This window comes from Halichoerus grypus, chromosome 5, assembly GCF_964656455.1.
Source record: "Halichoerus grypus chromosome 5, mHalGry1.hap1.1, whole genome shotgun sequence".
Lineage (NCBI taxonomy): Eukaryota > Metazoa > Chordata > Mammalia > Carnivora > Phocidae > Halichoerus > Halichoerus grypus.
This window is the reverse complement of record NC_135716.1, coordinates 82,197,549-82,221,599: the sequence shown is the minus strand read 5'-3', so window position 1 is coordinate 82,221,599 and position 24,051 is coordinate 82,197,549. Positions and strand designations below refer to the sequence as shown.

Below are 24,051 nucleotides of genomic sequence, written 5' to 3'. Positions count from 1 at the left end.
AAGGCTGGAATTAATTCCATGTCAATCTTTTTTTGTTATTCTTATGATAAACAGGTGTCAACCAAAATTCTATAGTTGTTGATCAAGTTTCAGTTACTAATTTATAACTGAGTACTTAAGATGAGTTTCTACACTTGAAAATGGATTAGGAAAATTAATTAGAAAAAGTGGTTTATTCTTTTATGTGAGTTTTCAAAACAAAATAAGAAAAATTTAACTTTAAGTTGAGTTCAACAAAGATGATGCAGATGGCCTCAAGAGCAGCCTAATCCCAGAACTTGCACATCCCTTGTGGAAACATTGACATTTTCATTAACATTAGGAAACCACCAAATACATTAATCCTGTCCAACTCTGCTGAATGGGCTAGACTTGGCATATATCTAGCCAGAAAAGGGAGCCAGAGAAATAAGAATATACCAGGGCTGCTCAGTCTCTAACATAAATATATTAATCAACTTATGGATATACTATAACCTTCCTTTTTTAGAAGTCAACTAGATTCAGGAATATGTCATTTTCAACGCTGTATTGGTTTAGGATATATGATTTTAAGATCTTCCAATGCTGTACTAAAACTTTTTTTTTTTTTTTTGAGAGAGAGAGAGAGAACGCATGCGAGTGTGCATGAGCGGGGGCGGGGGTGGGGTGGCTGGGAGGGGCAGAGGGCCAGAGAGAATTTTAAGCAGGCTCCATGCCCAGCGAGGAGCCTGCCCGCAGGCCTCGATCTCACAACCCTGATGACCCAAGCTGAAATCAAGAGTTGGATGCTTAACCCACTGAGCCACCCAGGGTGCCCAAGTGTATTAAAACATTTCAGTAAAATCATGGACTTTTTCTTTCATTTAAAAAAAAAAACTATATAAAATTGCATGAGTTTTCTTTATAATAAATACAACAATGAGTCACAAATTTGAAGCATTTAAATAGGCATTCTGGTTCCTTTTTTAACTTTCACATTAAACTTTTCAGTCATATTCACTCCAAATATATTTATGTTTTTAATACCAGTAATAATTAGACAAATCAAAACTTTGATTTTGATTCAGCTATTATCTGTAACTATTATTTATAATTAACTTTATATGTCATTCTTTTTATACCTTCTATATGCCTGAACTTTAAGCATTTTCTGTTTTAAATAATTTTGTTCACATATAATAATGTAACTTGTTTTTGATACTGAGTGACTTAGGTGATTACAATATAATCAACAGAATAGAATATTTTAAGGCTTATCAATGTACTCAACTATTTTAAATCTAATTCATCTCTATTTATTGCCAGTCTTTTAGCATCGTTAATTATGGTTTTGCATGTACTGCTTTTCTCAAATCAAATAATTTAAGAAGATAAATGAAGAAAAAGACTGGACAAAGAAATTTGAAGCTGAATTATAAATATAAAGCACGGTAGAGTAATTAAACTCTTGAGAAGCACTACTGATACAAGAAATTTTGTGTCATAACTTGTAGTCAAGGTTATAACTTTTAGTCAAGGTTATTTTTATTCTTATGAGAAACAAACACAGAGCTTTGCATATACCTTTTTTTTAATGGTCAGAGATGGCATATAATTTATCTTTCCCTTCCTCAAGAAATAAGCAATACAGTGTTTTCTGTGTATTAGCTGCCCAATAAAGAAATGACTGTTGAGCGAATAAAGATAGATGATGTAATATTTAATCAATATTTGAGTTTCCTTTTAATCAATTCAGTGATTAAAAATGGACAGAACTCTGAAATTGATACTTAATGCATGTTTCTTTCTTTCTTTCTTTTTTTAATCCTTGTAGTCACCTAATTATCCATGTTGATTGGGGATATAGTTTCTGAAAATTTTAATCTAAACTATCTACTTTAGTTAGTAATTTTACAAAACTTTTACAACAGTGAAGTTGACTACTTTGAGTTTACATTCTCTGCCATTGTGGGGGTGAAATAGAGATGAATAATTTGCACTGTTTAATCTGTTCCTAAGTACTCAAGTATTGATGTTTTAAATGAAACTACACAATATATAAATATATACTTGTAAAAATTTTTTTTAGTAATATATAAATAGAGAGTAAAAGGTTATGTTCTTTTCATGCATCTTAACCCATTCGACTTCATTAGGTAGCCTACTATCAAGGGTTTCAGATATTTCTTTTTGACCACTTTTTCATATGTATATAAACAACATTTTTACGTTTTCTCATTAATTATATTTCAGCATTGATATTTAATATAGATAATAATGTAACATTTAATCATTATTGAGATTATATCTATAGAATTCCTTCTTTTATTTGATGGTGTTTCTTATCAGGTCTTTCTATAGCAGACTAATCCAATAGTTGGTCTTGTAATCTTAAAGTTAAAAAAGAAAAGGTTCCCTTTGAACCTTTGCAGGAATAAGTTCCACATCAGTAAGTATTACAAAACAATAAGCAAATGTAATAATATTAGTAGCAGGCCAGTAATCTCAAGGCAAATTCAGGGGGGTTTTTTGTATGGTTTTTAAAAAATTTTTTTATTCTCGATGGTGAGATCAATTTTTTGTTTATGTTACTAGTGACAGAATAATTCATTCTATTTTTCTATTGTGATTTCTAATAACACTAGCAGTAAATAAAATGATAAAATAATTGGTAGAATTTCAGAATTAGAAGACATTCAGTCAGTCAATTATGAAGGTAATTTACTTCCAGGCTCTTGTTTAACAGACAACAAAATTGAACCCTAAAGTTAAATGATTTACTCCAGGTTGGTAGTGAAGTTATGACTGTGAATCATTCAAATCAAGAGTCTTTTCCACTGTAGCATGCACTGCCTTCAAGAAATATTTTAAAGATTTATTGAGTACTACATCTTTTATATTCCATTATGTTTACCAAATAAAAAAAGTGGGAAACAAAATAGTTTTCATTGTTTTCAGCTTAATAGAGACCATAATGATATAGCACATGTACATATCAGATTTTATGTTGGTGTCAAATGGTGGGGTGTTCTTAAAGATTTCATAACTGTATAGAATGATAGGAATGAACATCAGCTGTAATTAAAAGTCTAATATGATGATATTTACTTGTGGGAATTTAATGCAATGTAGCTAAGATTAACAACATTTCAAATGTCAGTAAATGTGTTTTTAAGGGAAAACATGCAAAAAATGATAAATCACCTCACAGAGCTACAAACTCTTCAAAAAATGGTTTACTAGTGACATCTGCTGGTGTAATTTGGTAATAAAAATAAAAGTATCTCCTGGAAATAATTTCATGGAAATTAAGCGTGAGACAAAGAATCTTTGTGGGCAAATTGTTTTGTTTTTTTTTAACTATCATTTACACTTACAATTTTAAAAAAAAATTGTGTTTGTGGGTTCCCCCTCTCATTGGCATTTGACCAAGTATATTATTCTAATAACAGTATTAAACTTTATACTTTCTTCTCCACAGTGTATAATTCCAGCCTGAACCTCTCTAATAAGTTGTGTATCACCTAAGTTGTTTGATATGGTGCTGCACTTTTTCCTCCTCCTCTTTCCTGAACCTTGCACATAACCTTGCAAATGTAGAGATTCAGTAACTACGATTGACTCTTACTAGATATTTATGCCATTTATAGGCTAACTAATAGAAAAGTCTGTGTGTACATGAGTTATAGGCATTATATTTATGCACGCTCAAAAATAAAAATGAGACTTTGTATTAGAGAACAATTTCTTTAGGAAGAGAAATGACTTTGTTTTTTGTTTTTTTCCTATGGAACAGATTTTCTGCACTATAAAATAATAGAGAAATAAAATACACTCAGTCCCTGGGTATTTTCTCTATTGGCACTTATTTCCTAGATGATTGTACTGTGGATTTAAGTTCTACTTATAGATGAATCACCCCTCTTCCTGGACCCCCAAACCTGTACAGCAGCCACTTGTTTCATTAACATTTCCATTTGTAGGTAACAGTCATCTCAAACTTACCATGTCCGAAATAAAACTGATTTTCTCCTCAAACCTGTTCTTCCCGTAGTCTTCCTCACTTCAGTAAACGGACATTTTATCCTTTTGCTTGCTCAAATCAAAAATATTTTAATAATTTGTAAATTTTCTCTTTCTCTTGTACCATCAAGGAATTCCACCAACTCTATTTTTGAAATACCTTTGGAGTCTTACCACTTTTCTCTACCTCTACCACTTAATGACCTAGTCAAGCCACAATCGTCTTTCCCCTCCTAATTCACCTCTTTGCTGGTTTTTTTTTTTTTTAAAGATTTTATTCATTTGAGAGACAGAGAGAGACAGAGCACAAACAGAGGGAGAGGCAGAGGGAGAGGGAGAAGCAGACTCCCCGCTGAGCTGGGAGCTGGGGCTCCATCCCAGGACCTGAGATCATGACCTGAGCTGAAGGCAGACGCTTAACCGCCTGAGCCACCCAGGCACCCCTCGCCTCTTTGCTGTTAACCTTGCCTTCCTGTAGTTTGTTTTCCAATGAGCAACCAAAGATTATCTTAAAATTTAAGACAGGTCTTTGTCACTCTTCTGCTGAGGTTTTGTTTTGGTTTTTTTTTTACCATGCCTAAAGGGCCCTACCAAGAACTTTGGACCACTCCTTCCCTCCTCCACTGTGACTGTGACCTCCTTTCCTACCACGGCTTCCCTCCCCTCTTTTGTTCCAGCTACAGTAATCTACTTTGCTGTTCTCCTTCAGTGCCACGAAAACTCCTAGTCAGGAGCTTTGTGCTTGCTCTTCCTTCAATCAGATACTCTTCCCTCCATCCTGTAAGGCTTCTGATCACATCATCAAATTTCACCTTCTTGGAGAGGCCCTTCTGGATTACACTACCTAAGATAAGAAGGCCCGACCACATCTGTTTCTCCTCTTCCCCTGCGTCGTGTTTTGCCATAGCACTTATCACCACCAGATATATTTACTTGTTTTCCTCGTACCTTTCCCTGGCCCAGAATGTCACCTGTATGGAAACAGAGATTCTGTATTGTCCGCTGTTACCTCCTTAGATCTGAAACTAGTGCTTACACATAGTAGGCATTCAGTCAGTATTTGTTGAGGAAATCAGTGAGCCTTAAGACGTGAATGTAGAAAGTAATTTGATTTGCATTATAATAACTGGATCTGTTAAATAGTGAGGCCCCTTCTAATGGGGTCTGTTCTGTATAAATCTTTCTGTGCATACCATACTTTTTACATTTAACTCAGATTACGATAGTGTTTCATAGTTAGGCTAAGGCTCAGACAATACTCTTGGTATCAAAATGCAGGGCGATATTATTATTTTAAAGATTCTTTTTAGGGGAATAATTACTTTTTTGTTCTTTTGACATAGACATCTGACCCTCAATTACATTAACAGACCTTATACACATGAATGGAAAGAAGAATAGCCCCTTTTGAATTCAGGCTAAGACTTTATCAATATGAAGTGCTTCCCACAGGGTTCTGCTGAAAGAACCAAACTTCCATCATAATGAAATTGCAAATTCATTTGTACATGCCCTTTTTTATTTGAAAGCTACTTTTTGATGTTTGGTCTGCAATTAGATTTATTGTTTAAGGTCACAAATATGCAATCCTGACTAGACCAAGTTGTCAGAATCCTTTATCTATTCAGCATTGCACAAAGATAAATGGCTATCTCTTAACAATAGCATACCAAAGCCAAAATTTGTTCCCGCTTGTATATAATCTTAATCAATCTGCTGCTTTCTGTTTTCCAGTCAGTAGACGCCTAGCCTAACCCGCTCACCACCCCACCTATCTAGAAATTGCCCAATTATGGGTTTTAAATTACTGAGAAACACTTCAGATGGAAAAAAGATAAGTTTAAGAATGTTAATGCTATAATTTTCTCATGCATATTTTTAGCTTAACATATGAATTCTTTTGCCTTTACCCTCATTCTGTGTGGGGTGAGTAATTATGTAGTATGTTAGCTAAATTCTGTGATTACATTTCTCACTGTTAACATGATCTCAAAGTAGATCATGTTTCTTAATTAAAATGAATTCTTAAGTGTTTTAAAAGATCTATGCACACGAATTAAATTCTTTTCTGAGATTCTGTGTGTCCCCCAGTAAAAATATCTACATTTAGACTTGTTCAGAAGGACTTCTTATATTTTTATGCATTTCCTTTGTGACCTTTCATATAAAAGGTATACTGAGAGAGTTGCCCAATTAGATTTGAGGCTGTACTTTTTATCCAAGAATATCCAGTGTCTAAAATTAACATACATTTGAGCATCATTGTATCACCAATCTCTATAGTTTCTCCAAAGTATTCTGATACTAGATATACAACAATTCTTTAGTAACTTGATCATACTTATAAAGCAGGCCATTAAGACTAGTATAGTAATGTCCCCATTTTAAAATCTTGTTTAAATATTTTTTGCAGATCTGAGAATCTTTTTTTAATTGTCATGCAGTTTGAACCTTCCCCCAGTTAAAAGGAATACACTATTTCAGAAGGAGGTATAAGAGAAAACCACAGTTTTTAAGTCAGAGGAACTTTTTTTTCCTGAATTCCGACTATTATTTATTTTGTGACCTCTTGGAAGTTGCCCGTTTTGGGGGAGGGGGCCTCTGCCCAGCTATAGAATAGAGAAATACTTATTCATAGAGGTGTGATATAATTAAATGAGACAACACATATAAAGTGCCCAAAACAATGCCCAGCAATAGTAAATACTCAATAAATATTATTCGAACTCCTGCCTCTGTGCCCTCCCCTTACCCCCACTCTGTTCCCGTTGCTATGTTATCCATTCTGGTTGGGCTTACTCAAAAGTTAAAACTGTTGAACTAAACTTGAAGCCTTTTTGTGCCTGCCAGCTCTACATTGCTCTTGCATTCACTGAATTAATAAGTAGGGAGAAGTCAGGACCTTGAATTGATCTATTCATAATACCCAGCAGGTGTATGTGGCCTTTTCTTCTCAACAATTTGCTCCCCCAGGGATTGGGTAAAATGAATATTCCACTCTGAGCCTTCATTTTAAGTCCACATGGAGCCCTTAGAAGATATACTTAAATCTCTCTTCCACCTGCAAATAGGAGAGTTGAGCCTTAAATTATGTTAATTTGACGTAGGAAATTTTAATCATCCTGTGTAAGATGGCTTGCTTGTTTGTTGCATTTGTACTGCTCAGATCACTGTCCTAAAAGTTTCACCTTTTAAAAGTAATCTGTTTCAGGGGCGCCTGGGTGGCTCAGTCGTTAAGCATCTGCCTTCGGCTCAGGTCGATCCCAGGGTCCTGGGATTGAGCCCCACATCGGGCTCCCTGCTCGGCGGGAAGCCTGCTTCTCCCTCTCCCTCTCCCCCTGCTTGTGTTCCCTCTCTCGCTGTCTCTCTCTCTCTGTCAAATAAATAAATAAAATCTTTAAAAAAATAAAAAAATTTTAAAAATAAAAGTCATCTGTTTCAGAATAAATTTTAATAGCTACTTAATATACTACTTTATATCTCAAAAATTGTTACTTTATCATAATTTTTATTGTTTTAGGTGCAAAGATGGTTTGAAAGGATTTACATTCTCTGCTCTTAGGTAAGTAGTTTATTTACCTTATGCTAAGAGAGAATTTGCAAGTTAACTTTTTCAAAAAGTAATATTATTGCGCATAATTACAATAGATGTTTATCGACTCAGTTTTCTAGCCCAAAATAATTGCAGGAGTCACAGTCACTTTTACGATATTTTATTAAAAGAGTCTAATTTATTGGATTTCTTTCCCCCTAAAAATCAGTCAATCAACAACTGTTTTTGGAGGTGCCTGGGTGGCTCAGTCGTTAAGCGTCTGCCTTCGGCTCAGGTCGTGATCCCAGGGTTCTGGGATCAAGCCCCACATCGGGCTCCCTGCTCAGCGGGAAGCCTGCTTCTCCCTCTCCCACTCCCCCTGCTTGTGTTCCCTCTCTCACTGTGTCTCTCTCTGTCAAATGAATAAGTGAAATCTTTGAAAAAAAAAAAATCAACAACTGCTTTTGGGACCTATTGTGTGCCTCATATCACTGGGTGTTAGGAAAGAATTAGAAGAACTCTCTCTTCAAGGAGCATTGGAAAAACAAAGCTACATGTGAATAATTACTGCAAAATTAAATACTGAATTGTGTGGTACCACATTATGGGCTTCATTAGGACAGGGCTCATGTCAGACACATTTTGAATCATAAGCTTCACTAGAGTCACTAGAATCTGCTTTTCACCCTGTATGCCATCTCTTGCCATAGTTATTGGCCGATAGTAGTAGATAGTGTAGAAAAGTTGGTTGGCAGCACTTCCATTGTATTTTACAGTTCACCAAGCATTTTCACATAGATTAGAAAATTTTCACAGCAGTTCTGTGAGATGGGTATTTTTATGCCCATGTGACGTGAGGCTTAGAATACTTAACTAATTTAATGTCACACAGTGACTGCATATACTTACTTGAAACCTAATGCTCTTCCAGTTTGTATTATAAATGTTGCCTCTTTTATTCTCCTAAGTACATATAGTAGATGCTTAGTGAAGATTAGGTGTGGAGTATTTATTATAAATATAGGAGGGAAAAATTAGGGTAGCCTTCGGTATGCTAGAAGATTTCATATGACTGTCTTTTTTAGGTTATTTTGAGGATCAAATGAGTTAATGCATGAAAAGTGTTTAGAACTGTGCATGGCACATAGTGCTCAAGAAATGTTGGCTATTACTGTTATTATTATTCTTATGGGGATAAGCCTTAAACTGCACTTGAAGGATAGCTTTAGAGAACTAGAAGGGAAGAGGAGGAACCTTCTGGGTAGAAGTGAATAATGTTAGCAAAAGTATGAAAATTATAAACATGAAATATGAGGTAAGAGTGGGAAAATCAACTTAATTGGTATGAAAAGCTTATTTTAGGGATCATAAGGTTTTGTGGGGTTTTTTGATTTTTTAAATGATGGTCAGAGCAGGGCCAGATTTTGGAAGACCTAAACAGAAAAAAAAGAAGACAAATTTGAATTTGATAAGATGGGCAGTAGAGAGCCACTAAAGGGTTTTGAGCAGGGTAGTTGACATTGTTTCAGAAAGATTAGTCTGGCCACAGTATTTGGGACAGACATTGTGAAAGAGAGAATCAGAAGGAAGAAAGATGAAGTGATAAGGACTGGGATTTGGCGACAGTGGAGGATTAAAGAGAAAGAGGCAAAGTTGAGACTGGTGTCGAAGGAAATGAAGACCTACTGATTGATATTTTCCTTCTTCCTCTTTCCCTCCAATCCTTGCTACGAGCCAAGTTTTGAAAACCTAAGTACATGAAAAAAGGTGCTATTAACAGAAAATCAGATGGTGTGCAAGGAAGCTAGTTTGGGAGGGGACAAATTGAGTCCCCTGTGTGAATAAGAGTATCTTTGGTTGTGGAAACTCTGTGGTAACAGTAACTAAGTCATAATACACAGCGGTAATTTTTTCATATTATATTTTTCATTGAAAGATCATGAAACATTTCAGAAAATAACTTTTTGTTGTTGTTGCATTGAATGTGAAGATTCTATGTTATGTCAAAAGTTTATAACAAAACCAAAAGTTGGTTTTCCTAAAGAGAAAACTTTGCCTTTTCCCGTGTCTCTCCATAGGCTCCCGGAATCCTTACAGAAACTCAAAATGTATCCGATATTTTTGTGTCTCTTCGTCAAATCCACTCAAAATAAGGGGCTGGATAACTATTTGCACTTAGAATTTACTCTGTATTATAGGAAAATATTCTGGAAAAAAATGGTTATTAATTCTTGCTAAGTTAGTAGAAGTTATGAGAACAGATAGAGTCAAGGATAGAGTCAAAGGCTGGGAACCAATTCAGGAGCCTTATGGTATACCAAACCTGCATCAACATAGTTTAATACTTAGAAGTGTATAGGCAGCTTAGTGATTAAGAGCCCAGGCTTTAGAGTCAGACAGTTTTTTGGGTCCAAGTAATTGTTTTTGGATGTGGTCAAATGCTTTTTCATGCTAACTCTCACGGAAATGATGGCACCTACTTACTTCGTAGTGTTGCTATGAGGATTAAATGATTTAATCCTCTGTACTGTCCTGTCATATAGTAAATGTTCAGAAAATGCTCATTATTACTATATTTGATCATTCAGTATGTATTAATTAAATTTTTACTATGTGCCAGTCCCTGGGGTGTAATAGCAAAAGATGTATAGAGTCTCACAGACCCACAGTTTAATGGGGGATGCAAACTACTAATAAGGTGCTTCTGCTATTGGGGACTCATTGGGCTTTGATAGCACAAGGGAAGGATTGCTAACTCACTGCAGCTTGGGCGGGGACAGTTTCTCCAAGGAAGTGACCTCTAATCTGAGATGGTCAGTCCTGGCCAAAAGAGAAACAGTGTTATGAACAGTGTGAGAGAGATGATTTTATCTGTTCTAACATAGTTTTTGTCTTGTTTATAAAGAACAGTAGTACAGACCTTGAACTCTCCATGCACACCCATGATTAAGAACCAAATTCTTTTGGAATAACAGCTACTGAGACTGCACAGCTGCCACCTTGTGACGATCTCATTACATGCCCTTTATGATTTAATAAGCTAGATATTTTACCAAGTTTGTCCGAATGAGATGGGATACAGTTGTTGATAGTAATAGCTTGTTTCACCTCTCTTTTCTGAGTGTTTACATTTTCTTATTCTATTTGTCATAGGTCCCATGTTCCAGAACCTTAGTGTAGTATTACTGATCCCTTGTTTTTGTCTGCATTTTATGGTATTTTCTGAAAGTTCAGCAGGTAGAGTTCTCTTAAGAAAGCTTAGTTATTCTTTATAAGAGCAATGACTCATAGTGAAGGTACAAACAGCAAAAATGGAAAACTAGTAAAGGATACTGATTGAATGATATCTAATGGTAGCAACTCTTTTTTTCTTTTCTTTTCTTTTCTTTTCTTTCTTTTCTTTCGCATTGTCTGGGAAAAAAATACTCCAGTTTTGATGAGATAAGAATAGTGTCTTCTCCCAGATATTAGGTTTTTCAGAAGAGAAATAACTAGATTAGAATAATATTGAGTTTAAGGTTTTCTAATGAAATTATGTGAGAATGCATGGAATCTTGACCATTTTATGATTCTCAGTCTTTAGTTTCCTCCATTTCCCTGAATATCTTTATATGACCTAATATTGCATTGCAGCTATTTTATGACTCAAAGTGACATGAGATATAACTTTATACTGAAAAATGAGAACCTCATTCAATTGTAACTATTAGTAGAATTTAGACAAAAAAATAGAATTTTTTGATCAACTAGTAGACCCAAGTAAATATTTCACCTGCTTTTTTGTTTGAAAAAACTTCAAGGTGGGTAATATCTTTAAAAAGTGGTAACTTAAGTTAAAAGGGTGCATCATAAAAGTGTTATGCTGTATTTTACTTGGTTAATTTGATTTTAAAATACGTGCATTGTTGGGAAGCTTGGGAAGATGGTGTAGTAGCAGAACCCTAAGTTCACCCCATCCCATGTTGACAACTAGATATCACTCACATCGATGTAAATACACTAGAGGGCAATCCAAAGATGGGCAGAACAAACTCCACAACTAAATGTAAAGAAGCTGCATCTGAGGGGGTGCCTGGGTGGCTCAGTCAGTTAAGTGTCTGCCTTCAGCTCAGGTCATGATCTCAGGCTCCTGGGATCAAGTGCCATGTCGGGCTCTCTGCTCAGTGGGGAGTTTGCTTCTCCCTCTCATTCTCCCTCTGTGCTTTCCCTCTCTCTTTTTCTCTCTCAAATAAATAAATGAACTCTTTAAAGAAAAAAAAAGCTGCATCTGAGAGGTTACCAAGGGTAGAAACAGTGGTTGGGAGCTGCCCACAGGAGGGAGGGAGCTACGGGTGTAGAGAGGGGAAAGAAAACAGTCTCTCACACTAGGGATCCCAAACCATAACATCTGGCTTTGAAAACCAGAGGGGCTGAATTCCATGAGTTTGTATAAATCACAGGATTTGGAGTCTGGAGCTTAAAAAGTTAGCTGACTCAGCACCGGGCAAGATGGGAGAGTGAGTGATAGCTGGATCCTGCCTTTAAAGATACAGCAGCCCATAGAGAGGCAACATAGAAATGACAGTTTGCATAGTGCCTGGGACAAACAAGAGGAAGATATGTTTATACTGATTTTGAGTGTGTTAGGGGACTTCTCTGGGAACAAAGGAGGTGGCAGGCACCATTTTCCTCCCCTGCTGCCCAGCATAAACACAGGGCCACCTGTGGGCAGCACTGCGCAGACACTTGCTACCTAACCTGCTAGCAGTGTGCCTTGCCCATGTGTTCTCCTGAGGACTGGCACACTCCAAGCATGCTGACCTCAGCCCTTAGCTCACCTGATGTCTTCTCAGAGCTCGCAGCCTGTGTCTCACTAACACCACAGAAAGCAAGCAAAGCCCACAACAGATACAGAGTCAATGAAGATGTCTGGACTGAAAGAAAAAGCGACTCAGACACAACACAAGCAACACAAACAGGAGATTCCCCTGAAGTGCCAGGTTCTGGTGAACAGGGGACACTATACTGCAGAGCAGTACAGGACCTCTTCTTCATGAAGCCATTACTTTCAAGAGCAGAAGGTGTAGCTGACTTTCCTAACAAAGAGAAACTGACACAGATAGACAAAATGAGGAAACAGAGGAATATGTCCCAAATGAAAAAACAGGACAAAATCACAGCAGGAGATTAAGTGAAACAAAAAAAAGTAAGATGTTTGATAAAGAATTTAAAATAATGCTCATAAAGATAGTGGACTTCAGAAAAGGGTGGAGGACATCAGTGAAACTCTTGACAAAGAGATAAAAAATGGGTGCCTGGATGGCTCAGTCATTAAGTGCCTGCCTTCAGCTCAGGTCATGATCCCAGGGTCCTGGGATCGAGCCCTGCATCGGGCTCCCTGCTTGGCAGGAAGCCTGCTTCTCCCTCTCCCACTCCCCCTGCTTGTGTTCCCTCTCTTGCTGTGTCTCTCTCTGTCAAACAAATAAATAAATAAACTCTTTAAAAAAAAGAGAGAGATAAAAAATAACGTATCAGAGGTGAAGAACTCGATAAATGAAATTAAAAATACAATAGATGGAATAAATAAACAGTAGGCTACAGGAAGCAGAGGAGCCTGTAAGTGACCTGGAGGATAGAGTAATGGAAAGCAATCAAGCTGAACAGGTGAGAGACAAATAAATACTACATAATGAGAATAGACTTAGAAAATTCAGTGACTCCATCAAGCATAAGAGAGAAAGGGGGACAGAAAATGTATTTGAAGAAGTAATAGCTGAAAACTTCCCACATCATGGGAGGGAAACAGAGATCCTGATTCAGGGGCACAGAAATCCCCGTTAGGATTCAACCTAAGGAGGTACACACCAAGACACATAGTAATTAAAATGGTAAAAAATAGTGACAAACGAAGAATTTTATTTTATTTTATTTAAAGATTTTATTTATTTGACACAGAGAGAGAGATAGCGAGAGCAGGAACACAAGCAGGGGGAGTAGGAGAGGGAGAAGCAGGCTTCCCGCCAGGCAGGGAGCCCGATGCAGGGCTCAATCCCAGGATCCTGGGATCATGACCTGAGCCAAAGGCTGACACTTAACGACCGAGCCACCCAGGTGCGCCAGGAAAGAATTTTAAAGATTGTAAAAAAAAAAAAAGATGGTTACATATACAGGAAACCCCATAAGGCTATCAGCTGATTTTTCAGCAGAAACGTTGCAGACCAGAAGGGACTGGTATGCTATATTGAAAGTGCTCAAAGGGAAAAATTGGAAGCCAAGAATATTCTATCCAGCAAGGCTGTCATTCAGATTAGAAGGAATTTCCCAGACAAACAAAAATTAAAAGAATTCATGACCACTAAACCAGCCCTACAAGAAATGCTAAGGGGGGCTTTGTAAGAGGAAAACAAAAATCATAAGTAAGAGTAAGAAAAAACAGGAAGTACAAAAACAACAAAAAAATAAGTATATCTATAAAAATCAGTCAAGAGAAGCACAAAATAAAAGGATGTAAAATATGATACCAAATATCTGAAATGTGGAGAGGAGAGGAGTAAAATTAAGCAACCATTAGCTGAACATAGACTGCTATATGCAGAAGATGTTATATATAAACCTAACGGTAACTACAAGTCAAAAACAGTAATAAATTGAATGAGATCTTGCCATTTGCAACGACGTGGATGGAACTGGAGGGTATTATGCTGAGCAAAATAAGTCAAACAGAGAAAGACATGTATCATATGACCTCACTGATATGAGGAATTCTTAATCTCAGGAAACAAACTGAGGGTTGCTGGAGTGAGGGGTGGGGTGGGAGGGATGGGGTGACTGGGTGATGGACACTGGGGAGGGTATGTGCTCTGGTAAGCGCTGTGAATTGTGCAAGACTGTTGAATCTCAGATCTGTACCTCTGAAACAAATAATGCAATATATGTTAAGAAAGAAAAAAAGAAGAAAAATGTAGCAGGAGGGGAGGAATGAAGGGGGAGAAATCGGAGGGGGAGAAGAACCATGAGAGACGATGGACTCTGAAAAACAAACTGAGGGTTCTAGAGGGGAGGGGGGTGGGAGGATGGCTTAGCCTGGTGATGGGTATTGAGCAGGGCACGTTCTGCATGGAGCACTGGGTGTTATGCACAAACAATGAATCATGGAACACTATATCTAAAACTAATGATGTAATGTATGGGGATTAACATAAGAATAAAAAAAATTAAAAAAAAACAGTAATAAATTTAAAAAAAACAATAAGGAATCCAAATATTTTGCTAAAGAAAGCCAACAAATCATGAAAGAAGAGAGCAAGAGAAGAAAGGAACAGAGAGGAACTATCAAAATAACCATAAGTCAAGTAACAAAATGGCAATAAATACATACATATCAATAATTACTTTGAATGTACATGGACTAAATGCTCCAATCATGGCACATGATGACAGAATGGATAAAAAAGCAAGACCCATCTACATGCTGCCTGCCAGAGACTCATTTCAGACCTAAGGACATATGCAGACTGAAAGTGAAGGGATAGAGAAACATCTATCATGCAAATGGAAGTGAAAAGGTAGCCTGAGTAGCAAGTTATATCGACAAAATAGACTTTCATACAAGGACTGTAAAAAGGGACAAAGGACACTGTATGATCATAAACAATACAATCCAACAAGAAGATATAAAAATTGTAAATATTTATGAATCCAACTTGGGAGCACCCAAATAAATACATAAAGCAGTTAATAACAAACATAAAGAAAATGATCAATAGTAATACAATAATAGTAGGGTACTTCAACACTTCACTTACATCAATAGACAGATCATTCAAACAAAATCAACAAAGAAACAGTGGTTTTGAATGACATATTGGCCCAGATGGATCTAACAGATATAGTCAGAACATTCCATCCTAAGACAGCAGAATACACATTCTTTTCAAATGTACATGGAGCATTCTCCAGAATAGATCACATATTAGGCCACAAAACAAGTCTCAACAAATTCAGAAAAATTGAAGTTATAAAAATACATCTTTTCTGACCACAATGGTATGAAACTAGAAATCAAGCACAAGAAAAAACATGAAAAGCACATAAATACATGGAGGTTAAATAACATACTACTAAACAATGAATGAGTAAATCAAGAAATCAAAGAGGAAATAAAAAATACATGGAGAGAAATGAAAATGCAAACACAATAGTCCAAAATCTGGGATATAGCAAAAGCTGTTCTAAGAGGGAAGTTTATAGCAATATAGGCCTACCTCAAGAAGCAAGAAAAATCCTAAATAAACAACCAATCTAACCTTACATCTAAAGGAACTAGAGAAAGAACAACAAACAAAGCCACAAGCCAGTAGAAGGTAGGAAATAATAAAGATTAGAGCAGAAATAAAGTAGAAACTAAAAAAACAATAGAACAAATCAGTGAAACCAGGAGCCAGTTCTTTGAAAAATCAACAAAATCATAAGCCTTTAGCCAGATTCATAAAAAGAGAGAGAGGACTCAAGTAAATAAAATTAGAAATGAAAGGGGAGAAGTAACAACCGAAGCACAGAGATCAAAAAGATTGTAGGAGAATGTTAACCTATGTCCCAGCAAACAAAAGTCCAGGACCAGATGGTTTCACAAGGGGATTCTACCAAACATTTAAAGAAGAGTTAACACCTGTTCTCAAACTATTCCAAAAAATAGAAAAGGAAAACTTCTTAATTTATTCTATGAAGCCAACATTACCCTGATACCAAAGCTAGACAAAGACACTACAAAAAAAGAGAAATACAGGCCAATATCTCTTTCTGAACATAGATGCAAAAATTTTCAACAAAATACTAGCAAACTGAACCCAACAATACATTAAAAATTCATTCACCAGAATCAAGTGGAATTTATTCCTGGGGTGCAAGGGTGGTTCAGTATTCACAAGTCAATCAATGTGATTCATCACATCAATAAAAGAAGGAATAAAAACCAAATGATCATTTTAATGGATGCAGAAAAAGCATTTTAGAATATAAAACATCCATTCGTGATAAAAACCCTCAGCAAAGTGGGATTAGATAAATGAAAAACCCACAGCTAACATAATATTCAATGGTGAAAAACCGAGAGCATTTCCCCTAAGGTCAGGAACAAGACAAGGATGTCCACTCTCACCACTCATATTTAACGTAGTACTGGAAGTCCTAGCCACAGTGATCAGAAAAGAGGAAGGAAGAAGTAAAACGTTTTCTATGTGCAGATGACATGATACTATATATGGAAAACCTTAAAGACTCCACCAAAAAGCTATTAGAACTGATAAATGAATTCAGTAAGATTGCATGATACCAAATCAACATATAGAAATTCATGGTATTTTTATATACTAATAAGCAACAGAAAGAGAAATTAAGAAAGCAATTCCATTTACAATTGCACCAAAGGTAATAAAATATCTAGGAATAAACTTAACCAAGGAGGTGAAAGACTTGTGTAAAAATATATAAATTATCTTTTATCAATGTTTTATAGTTTATATTTTATATATATATATTATATATAGTTTATATATTTATAAACAATATTTATAAACATTGATAAAAGATGTTGCTGTTTCTACACAAACAAGTGGAAAGATAATCTGTGCTCATGGATTGGAAGAACAAATATTGTAAAAGTGTCCATACTACACAAATGTATACAATCTACAGATTTAATGTTATCCCTATCAAAATACCAACAACATTTTTCACAGAACTGGAACAAAGAATCCTAAAATTTGTATGGAACCACAAAGACCCCAAATAGCCAGAGCAATTTTGAAAAAGAAAAGCAAAGTTGGAGATGTCACAATTCCAGACTTCAACTTATACTACAAAGCTTTAGTAATCAAAACAAGCATGGTACTAGCACAAAAATAGGCACATAGATCAATGGAACAGAATAGAAAACCAGAGGTAAACTCACAATTATATGGTCAGTTAATCTTCGACAAAGCAGGAAAGAATATCCAGTGGGAAAAAGACAGCCTCTTCAACAAATGGTGTTGAGAAAAGTGGACAGCAACATGCAAAAGAATGAAACTGGCCCACTGGCTTACACCATACACAAAGCTAAATTCCAAATGGATTAAGGACCTAAATGTGAGACATAAAACCGTAAAAATCCTAGAAGAGAGCACAGGCAGTAACTTCTCTGATATCGGACATAGCAACTTTTTTCTAGATATGTCTCCTGAGGCAAGGGAAGCAAAAGCAAAAATAAAACTATTGGGACTACATCAAATAAAAAGCTTCTGCACAGCAAAGGTAATAATCAACAAAACTAAAAGACGGCCTATGGGATGGGAAAAGATATTTGCAAATGACATATCTGATAAAGGGTTAGTATCCAGAATTATAAAGAACTTCTATAACTCGATGCCTGAAAAACAACTAATTCAATTTAAAAATGAGCAGACAAGATGAACGAACATTTCTCCAAAGAAGACATCCAGATGTCCAATGGACACATGAAAAGATACTCACCATCAGTGATCATCAGGGAACTGCAAAGCAAAACTGCAATGAGCTATCACCTCACACCTGGCAGAATGGCTAAAATCAACAACACAGGAAACAACAGGTGTTGGCAAGGATGTGGAGAAATAGGAACCCTCTTGCACTATTTGTGGGAATGCAAACTGATGCAGCCATGCTGGAAAACAGTATGGGGATTCCCCAGAAAGTTGAAAATGGAACTACCCTACAACCTAGTACTCACAGTACTGGGTATTTACCCAAAAAATACAGAAACACTATTCACAGAGACACTACGTGTACCCTCTGTTTATTGCAGCATTATTTACAATAGCTAAATTATGGAAGCAGCCCAAGTGTCCATCAATAGGATAAAGAAGAGGTTTTATACACACACACACATACACATATACACACAATGGAATATTGAGCCACAAAAAAGAATAAAATCTTGCCATTTGCAACAACATGGATGAGCTAAAGAGTATAATGCTAAGCAAAATAAGCCAGTTAGAGAAGGACAAATACCGTATTATTTTACTCATATGTGGAATTTAGGAAACAAAACAAATGAGCAAAGGAAAAAAAATGAGAGAGAGACAAACGAAGAAATAGACTCTTAACTACAGAGAACACACTGATGGTTACCAGAGGGTAGGTGGGTGGGGGATGGGTGAAATAGGTGAAGGAGATTAATAGTACACTTATCTTGATAAACACTGAATAATGTTGAGTCAGTGTATTATGCACCTGAAACTAATATAACACTGTATGTTAACTATACTGGAACTAAAATAGAAAACTTAATAGAAGAATTTATTGCATTATTAAAGAAATGGCTGTCAGCATTTTCTTATAAAGGATAAGATTTTATTTAAATTTTGAAAAACATTATTTCAAATGATAAGGTACTCTCCAAAATGTATTTGTATATTAACAGAATCAGGTTGGGTTTTTTTCCTTATTGTCTTTTTCCTTTTATTTTTTAAAGGTGAAAATGCCTCACATTGTGCTCTTTTCTTTAGGTTTATTGTAGGGAAGGAAGAAATTCCCACACATTCTTATTCACCAGAAGCAGCATATGCAAAAGTGGAACAAAAGACAGAGAAACATGAAGAAAAGCCAAGAAGATTGAATATAATTGCTCTAATCAGGAAACTTGTGGATTCAGTGTAAGTTTTTTATCTTGATATTTAGCACACTGTGTTACTGTTTTATATGATATTTGTACTTTGCCAAGGTGTTTTATTTTCTTTTCAGTAATGATATACATATATATCATATCTATCTTTTTTTTTTTTTTTTTTTTACCAGAAACAGTGCATAGAGTTTTATAAAAGGCACATAATGGCAAGTCAGTGTTATTTATTATTTTTGTCTGGACTATAGACCAACATATGCCTTTAGAATAGATTTATATGAACTTGTAATAGTTTTCTATGTCAAACTAGACACAGTTGTAGGAGGCTAGAATGGGGAACTTTAGGAAACAGGTTAATATGTGCTAATCAAATATTCCAAATGTGGAAAGGAGAAAGAAAAGTTCTGGGGCACATTCAAGAAGATAGAGGAATAATAAGGAGCAAACCTTACATAAATGTTTTTTGTAAGAGTAGAAATTTTCAGGGCTTTGGAAATGGAATAAAACATCTTTATTTGTATATTATACAAAGAAGTCTGAATTTCATACAAATAGTATTTGTTTTTTTGGTTTTTTTTTTAACTTTGTCCTTTTTTTGTTGTTGTTATGTTAGTCACCATACAATACATCATTAGTTTTTGATGTAGTGATCCACGATCCATTGTTTTCGTATAACATCCAGAGCTCCACGCAATATGTGCCCTCCTTAATACCCATCACTGGGCTATTTCAAGTATAGGAATTATACTTCTATATAATATTAAAATACATCTATGATTAATAGAAAATTTAGTGATTTAAAATTAGAACATCAGTTAATAAAAATAATCTTTGTAGTGATATTTTAGAGAGTGTTGAATGAATAGCCAATATAGAAAGTTAGGGATCAGTTATGGGAAGCTGAAGCCAATAAATCAGACCTTAGACTCTCATTTCACCCCCCCCCCCCGCTGGCTTTGTGACTTTGGGCAAGTGATTTAACCACTCTGGACCCTAAAGTCCTCATCTGTTAACTTGGGTTAATGATCTCTGTTATGGAGTGTTGTGTCCATTAAATGAAATAACATGTGAGTTGCCTCACGTACATGAGCACAGAGTAGGTGCTCAAAATTTTTACTGTATTTAAAGACTTTGTCTTCATTTTAGTATACAGCACATACAGAAGGTAAGAGGGAGGGAAGGAATAACAGATGGCAGGAATAATTGTGGTAGTAAACTTTTTTAAAAAATTTATGTATATCCTTTTTTTTATCATGATAAGTGCACTCCTTAATCCCCATCACCTGTTTCACCCATATCCCTAACTACCTCCCCTCTGATAATCAGCAGTTTGTTCTCTGTAGTTAAGAGTCTGTTTCTTGATTAGTTTCTCTCTTTTTTTTCCCTTTGCTCATTTGTTTCCTAAATTCCACATATGAGTAATACGGTTGAATATTACTGTGTGTGTGTGTGTGTGTGTGTGTGTGTGTGTGTGTGTGTATACCACCTCTTCTTTATCCATTCATTCATTGAAATGGGCTGCTTCCATAATTTGGCTATTGTAAATAATGTTGCTCTATGTTTATCATAGAGATGCATATGTCCGTTTGAATTAGTGTTTTGTAATTTTTGGGTAAATAGCCACTAGTGAGATTGGTAATGAACTTCTTAATTCTTAAGCAAGTTCAAAATAGTTACTGATCACCTGAGTGAAGAAAAGAGACAAGGAATCCCTATTCATGGAAATCATGTCACCATGAATCAGAGGGGAATGCGGAGATGGGAATGCAGAGAATGTATTATGTGGGTGAATGATGCCTTGGGTATCAGAACTAATCAGGTCATGGCAGAACTTGTCAGACTTGCCTCCGTGAGTCCACTGCTGTGGAAGCAGATGCAGGGTAATACATAAGCAGAGCAGATAAGACAGGAGATGGGGAGTCCAGGTTTTGAGAAGTTTTAATAACAGACTGAGGGAAGATTAAATGACAGTATAGCTGATACCAGAATTGAACTTCACTAGCAAAGAGAGTTTAACGATTTCTGTGTAGTTCCAGTAGCACTGGCTGAGGAATGCCTTTGAAGAGGACACTTAGAAGTATGAAGAGTGATGGTTTACACATGGCCACCCCTCTCTGATTTACCTCTTTTAGGTCCCAGCTTTAATCCCTCAACTTCACATGGCCAGATATGTCCCATCATCCTGATGACATAAGGGCTACGGGCAGCAGGAATCCCTGCCGTCCCCCTTGTCTGTGAAGGGCTACACGTATATGCCAGCTGTGGTGCAGAATTGGATTTCCGAAAGGGTTTTGCTAATCAGTTTGCAAATGGAATTAAAGAGGTGTGGAGCCAGAATATCACTCTACACATTATTGTTACAAACAAGAAACTTAATGTGTTCCAACCATGAGATAATTAATTAACTGCAGTCTTCAAGAATTACAAAGACTACTCATTTTGGAACATGAACACTTCATAGAGAAAGGGGGAGAGCCAGACCCCTGTTAGATATTTTACTTACTTTTTTACGCCTCAATATAGTCCTGGAGTCAGCATACCAAATAATTAAAAATCTATGTGTCTTGAACAGTAGCCCCCCCCAACAGAAACATTTACTAAACACCAGAGGACCAAGTGGTTTGCATTTAAATCACAAATAACCTACTTTTGAATTCCCACATGATCTATTACTCTATTTATTTTAAAAACTGAATTTTGAATTCTAATACCGTATCATGTTTCTTTTCCAGATGTTTTCTCTCAAATATAATTAAGTATAAATTCCTGTAACCTGAGCACTTTCTCATTATGATTGTTGCTCAAGTACTGACTTCATGGGTGACTTATGACCGCTATACTCTACAGTAAGCAACTTAAAGCTTCCAAAAGATTTGGCAGAGTATAGAGATAATATATTACATATTTTTCATATTTAGTCACAAATATTTACCAATGTTTTTTCTGTTCTGCATTTAAGTATTTTGACTGCAGTCACATATTTTATGCACTGTGTCAAATGGTGAACTGAAAAGAAAAAAAAATCTGTTATCTTTGCTTTTTTATGTCCTAAGAAACCAAAAGATGCATGCATTTAGAAACAAGTAGGTAATGTTTTCTGCTTTTTTGGTTAGAGAGTGTTAAGCACATCTACACACATACACATCATTTATTATTTTTGTCTTATTTCAGATGTAAGCATGGACCAAGGCATAGGTGTTGCAAACACTATGAAGATAATTGCATCTCTTATTGCATTAAAGTAAGTATATAAAAGTATCACTGTTAGCCATGGGGAATATATATAGAAATAACTTTTTAAAGATTGTATTTATTTGAGAGAGAGAAAAAACATGAGTGGGGGGAGGGGCAGAGGGAGAGGGACAAGTAGACTCCCCACTGAGCACAGAGCCAGATGCTGGGCTTAATCCAGGACCTGAGATCATGATCTGAGCCAAAGTCAGACACTCAACTGGCTGAGCCACCCAGGCGTGCCCCATATAGAAATAACTTTTGAATTAAAGCATGATTTCAAAGTAAATGGAAAAATAGACAGTAATTGCTATCATTCTTTGCATTTGACTTGAAGAATGAGAAATTTGTGAAAAATAGATAACAATTTAGCTTTTAGTATTCATTTACCAGATCCTTGGTTAATTAATTTTAAAATTCGCTTATTTAAAAGTTAGTGAAGGGGTGCCTGTGTGACTCAGTCGGTTAAGTGTCTGCCTTCAGCTCAGGTCATGATCCCAGGGTCCTGGGATCAAGCCCCGTTTCGGGCTCCCTGCTCAGGGGGAGTCTGCTTCTTGCCCTTCCTCTCCCTCTGCCCCCTCCCCTGCTCATGTTCTCTCTTTCTGTCTCAAATAAATAAAATTGTATAAAAAAATCAGTGTAAAACTTTTAAAGTAGAAGAGAAGGTGAAGCAACAACAGCAAAAAAGACAGAAAAATAAAGTTATTAAAATTTATATGTTGTAATGTGTTCTCATTAGAATGCGTGCTAGAACAAGGTCCCTGGGGTAAGCTGTCTACTAGTGGATCAGCAGTCATACACATACCCTGTGCGCAATCTGATACAGTGGCATTTGGTGTTGGACTTGTAAAGCTGTTACATTTTTGAAGGCATGGAGGTTACTGGAGCATGTTCAACAGTTACTCTACATGAAGGAAGTTAGCTGTGCCCACTGGCAGAAATTCCTCCCTCCCTAGTATATTTGTGTACTAGAATGTTTCTGCTCACACCCGTCCCCCGTTCTGTGCCTGCCGTCCTTCCATCCTCCATCACCACCACCTCTGGGGAGGAAGTCATTTTCATTGCAGTTAGTCTGGTGCAGGTGGCACCACCTGCCACAAATTCTCTAGTTTTGTCTCTCACAATCCTGATGCTTTAAAAAGTTTATGTTCTTCCTTTATAATATCTGATCCCCACTCAGTTGGTGATGGGAAGTTGTACAGCACCCCCCAAAAGACAGCCTCCCAGCAGTCACTCTGAGGAAGAGGGACTGTATCACATTTTGCTTCTGAATGTGAATGCCTGTGGTCTAATATTGATGGTGGCATATACCCAAGCTAACACTTACCTTAGAGTCCCTGAAGATATGAGCAGAGGTTAAAGCAGTATTTTTTCATTTGTGCAGTGGTTTCTGAAACACTCCTTCCAAATCTGATTTCCTGCCCCACTTGTACAATGGCGGGGGGGCGGGCAGCAATGTTGCTGGCAGCCCTCAAGATCTGCCAGCTCCCAGGCAGGAGTTACACCCTCCAAATGGACGTAATTCTGATTTAAGGGGAGACTTCAGGAGGGGAACTAAGAGAACTATTCTGATTAAATCGGAGGTATTTGAGAAAGTTTGGAAAGAGGGCAAGTGATATTTTTTAAAAAATTATATGAGAAAAGGAGAATTACTGAGGAAGGAAAACATCTAGTCATTGTATCA

At 36.3% G+C, this 24,051-nt stretch overlaps 1 protein-coding gene across 1 annotated transcript in view; it reads left to right on the top strand.

The window, feature by feature from the left end:
- The window catches only part of LOC144381744 (transmembrane protein 135-like), a 76,907-nt gene extending 54,457 nt beyond the window's left edge, over window positions 1-22,450 (top strand). Inside the window, exons 2-4 of the mRNA XM_078071686.1 lie at window positions 7,505-7,546; window positions 19,021-19,167; window positions 22,308-22,450. Of these exons, the coding sequence (XP_077927812.1) occupies window positions 7,505-7,546; window positions 19,021-19,167; window positions 22,308-22,389 (271 nt within the window). The 3' untranslated portion in view covers window positions 22,390-22,450. The remainder of the gene's footprint in view (window positions 1-7,504; window positions 7,547-19,020; window positions 19,168-22,307) is intronic.
- The last annotated feature ends 1,601 nt before the right edge of the window (window positions 22,451-24,051 follow it).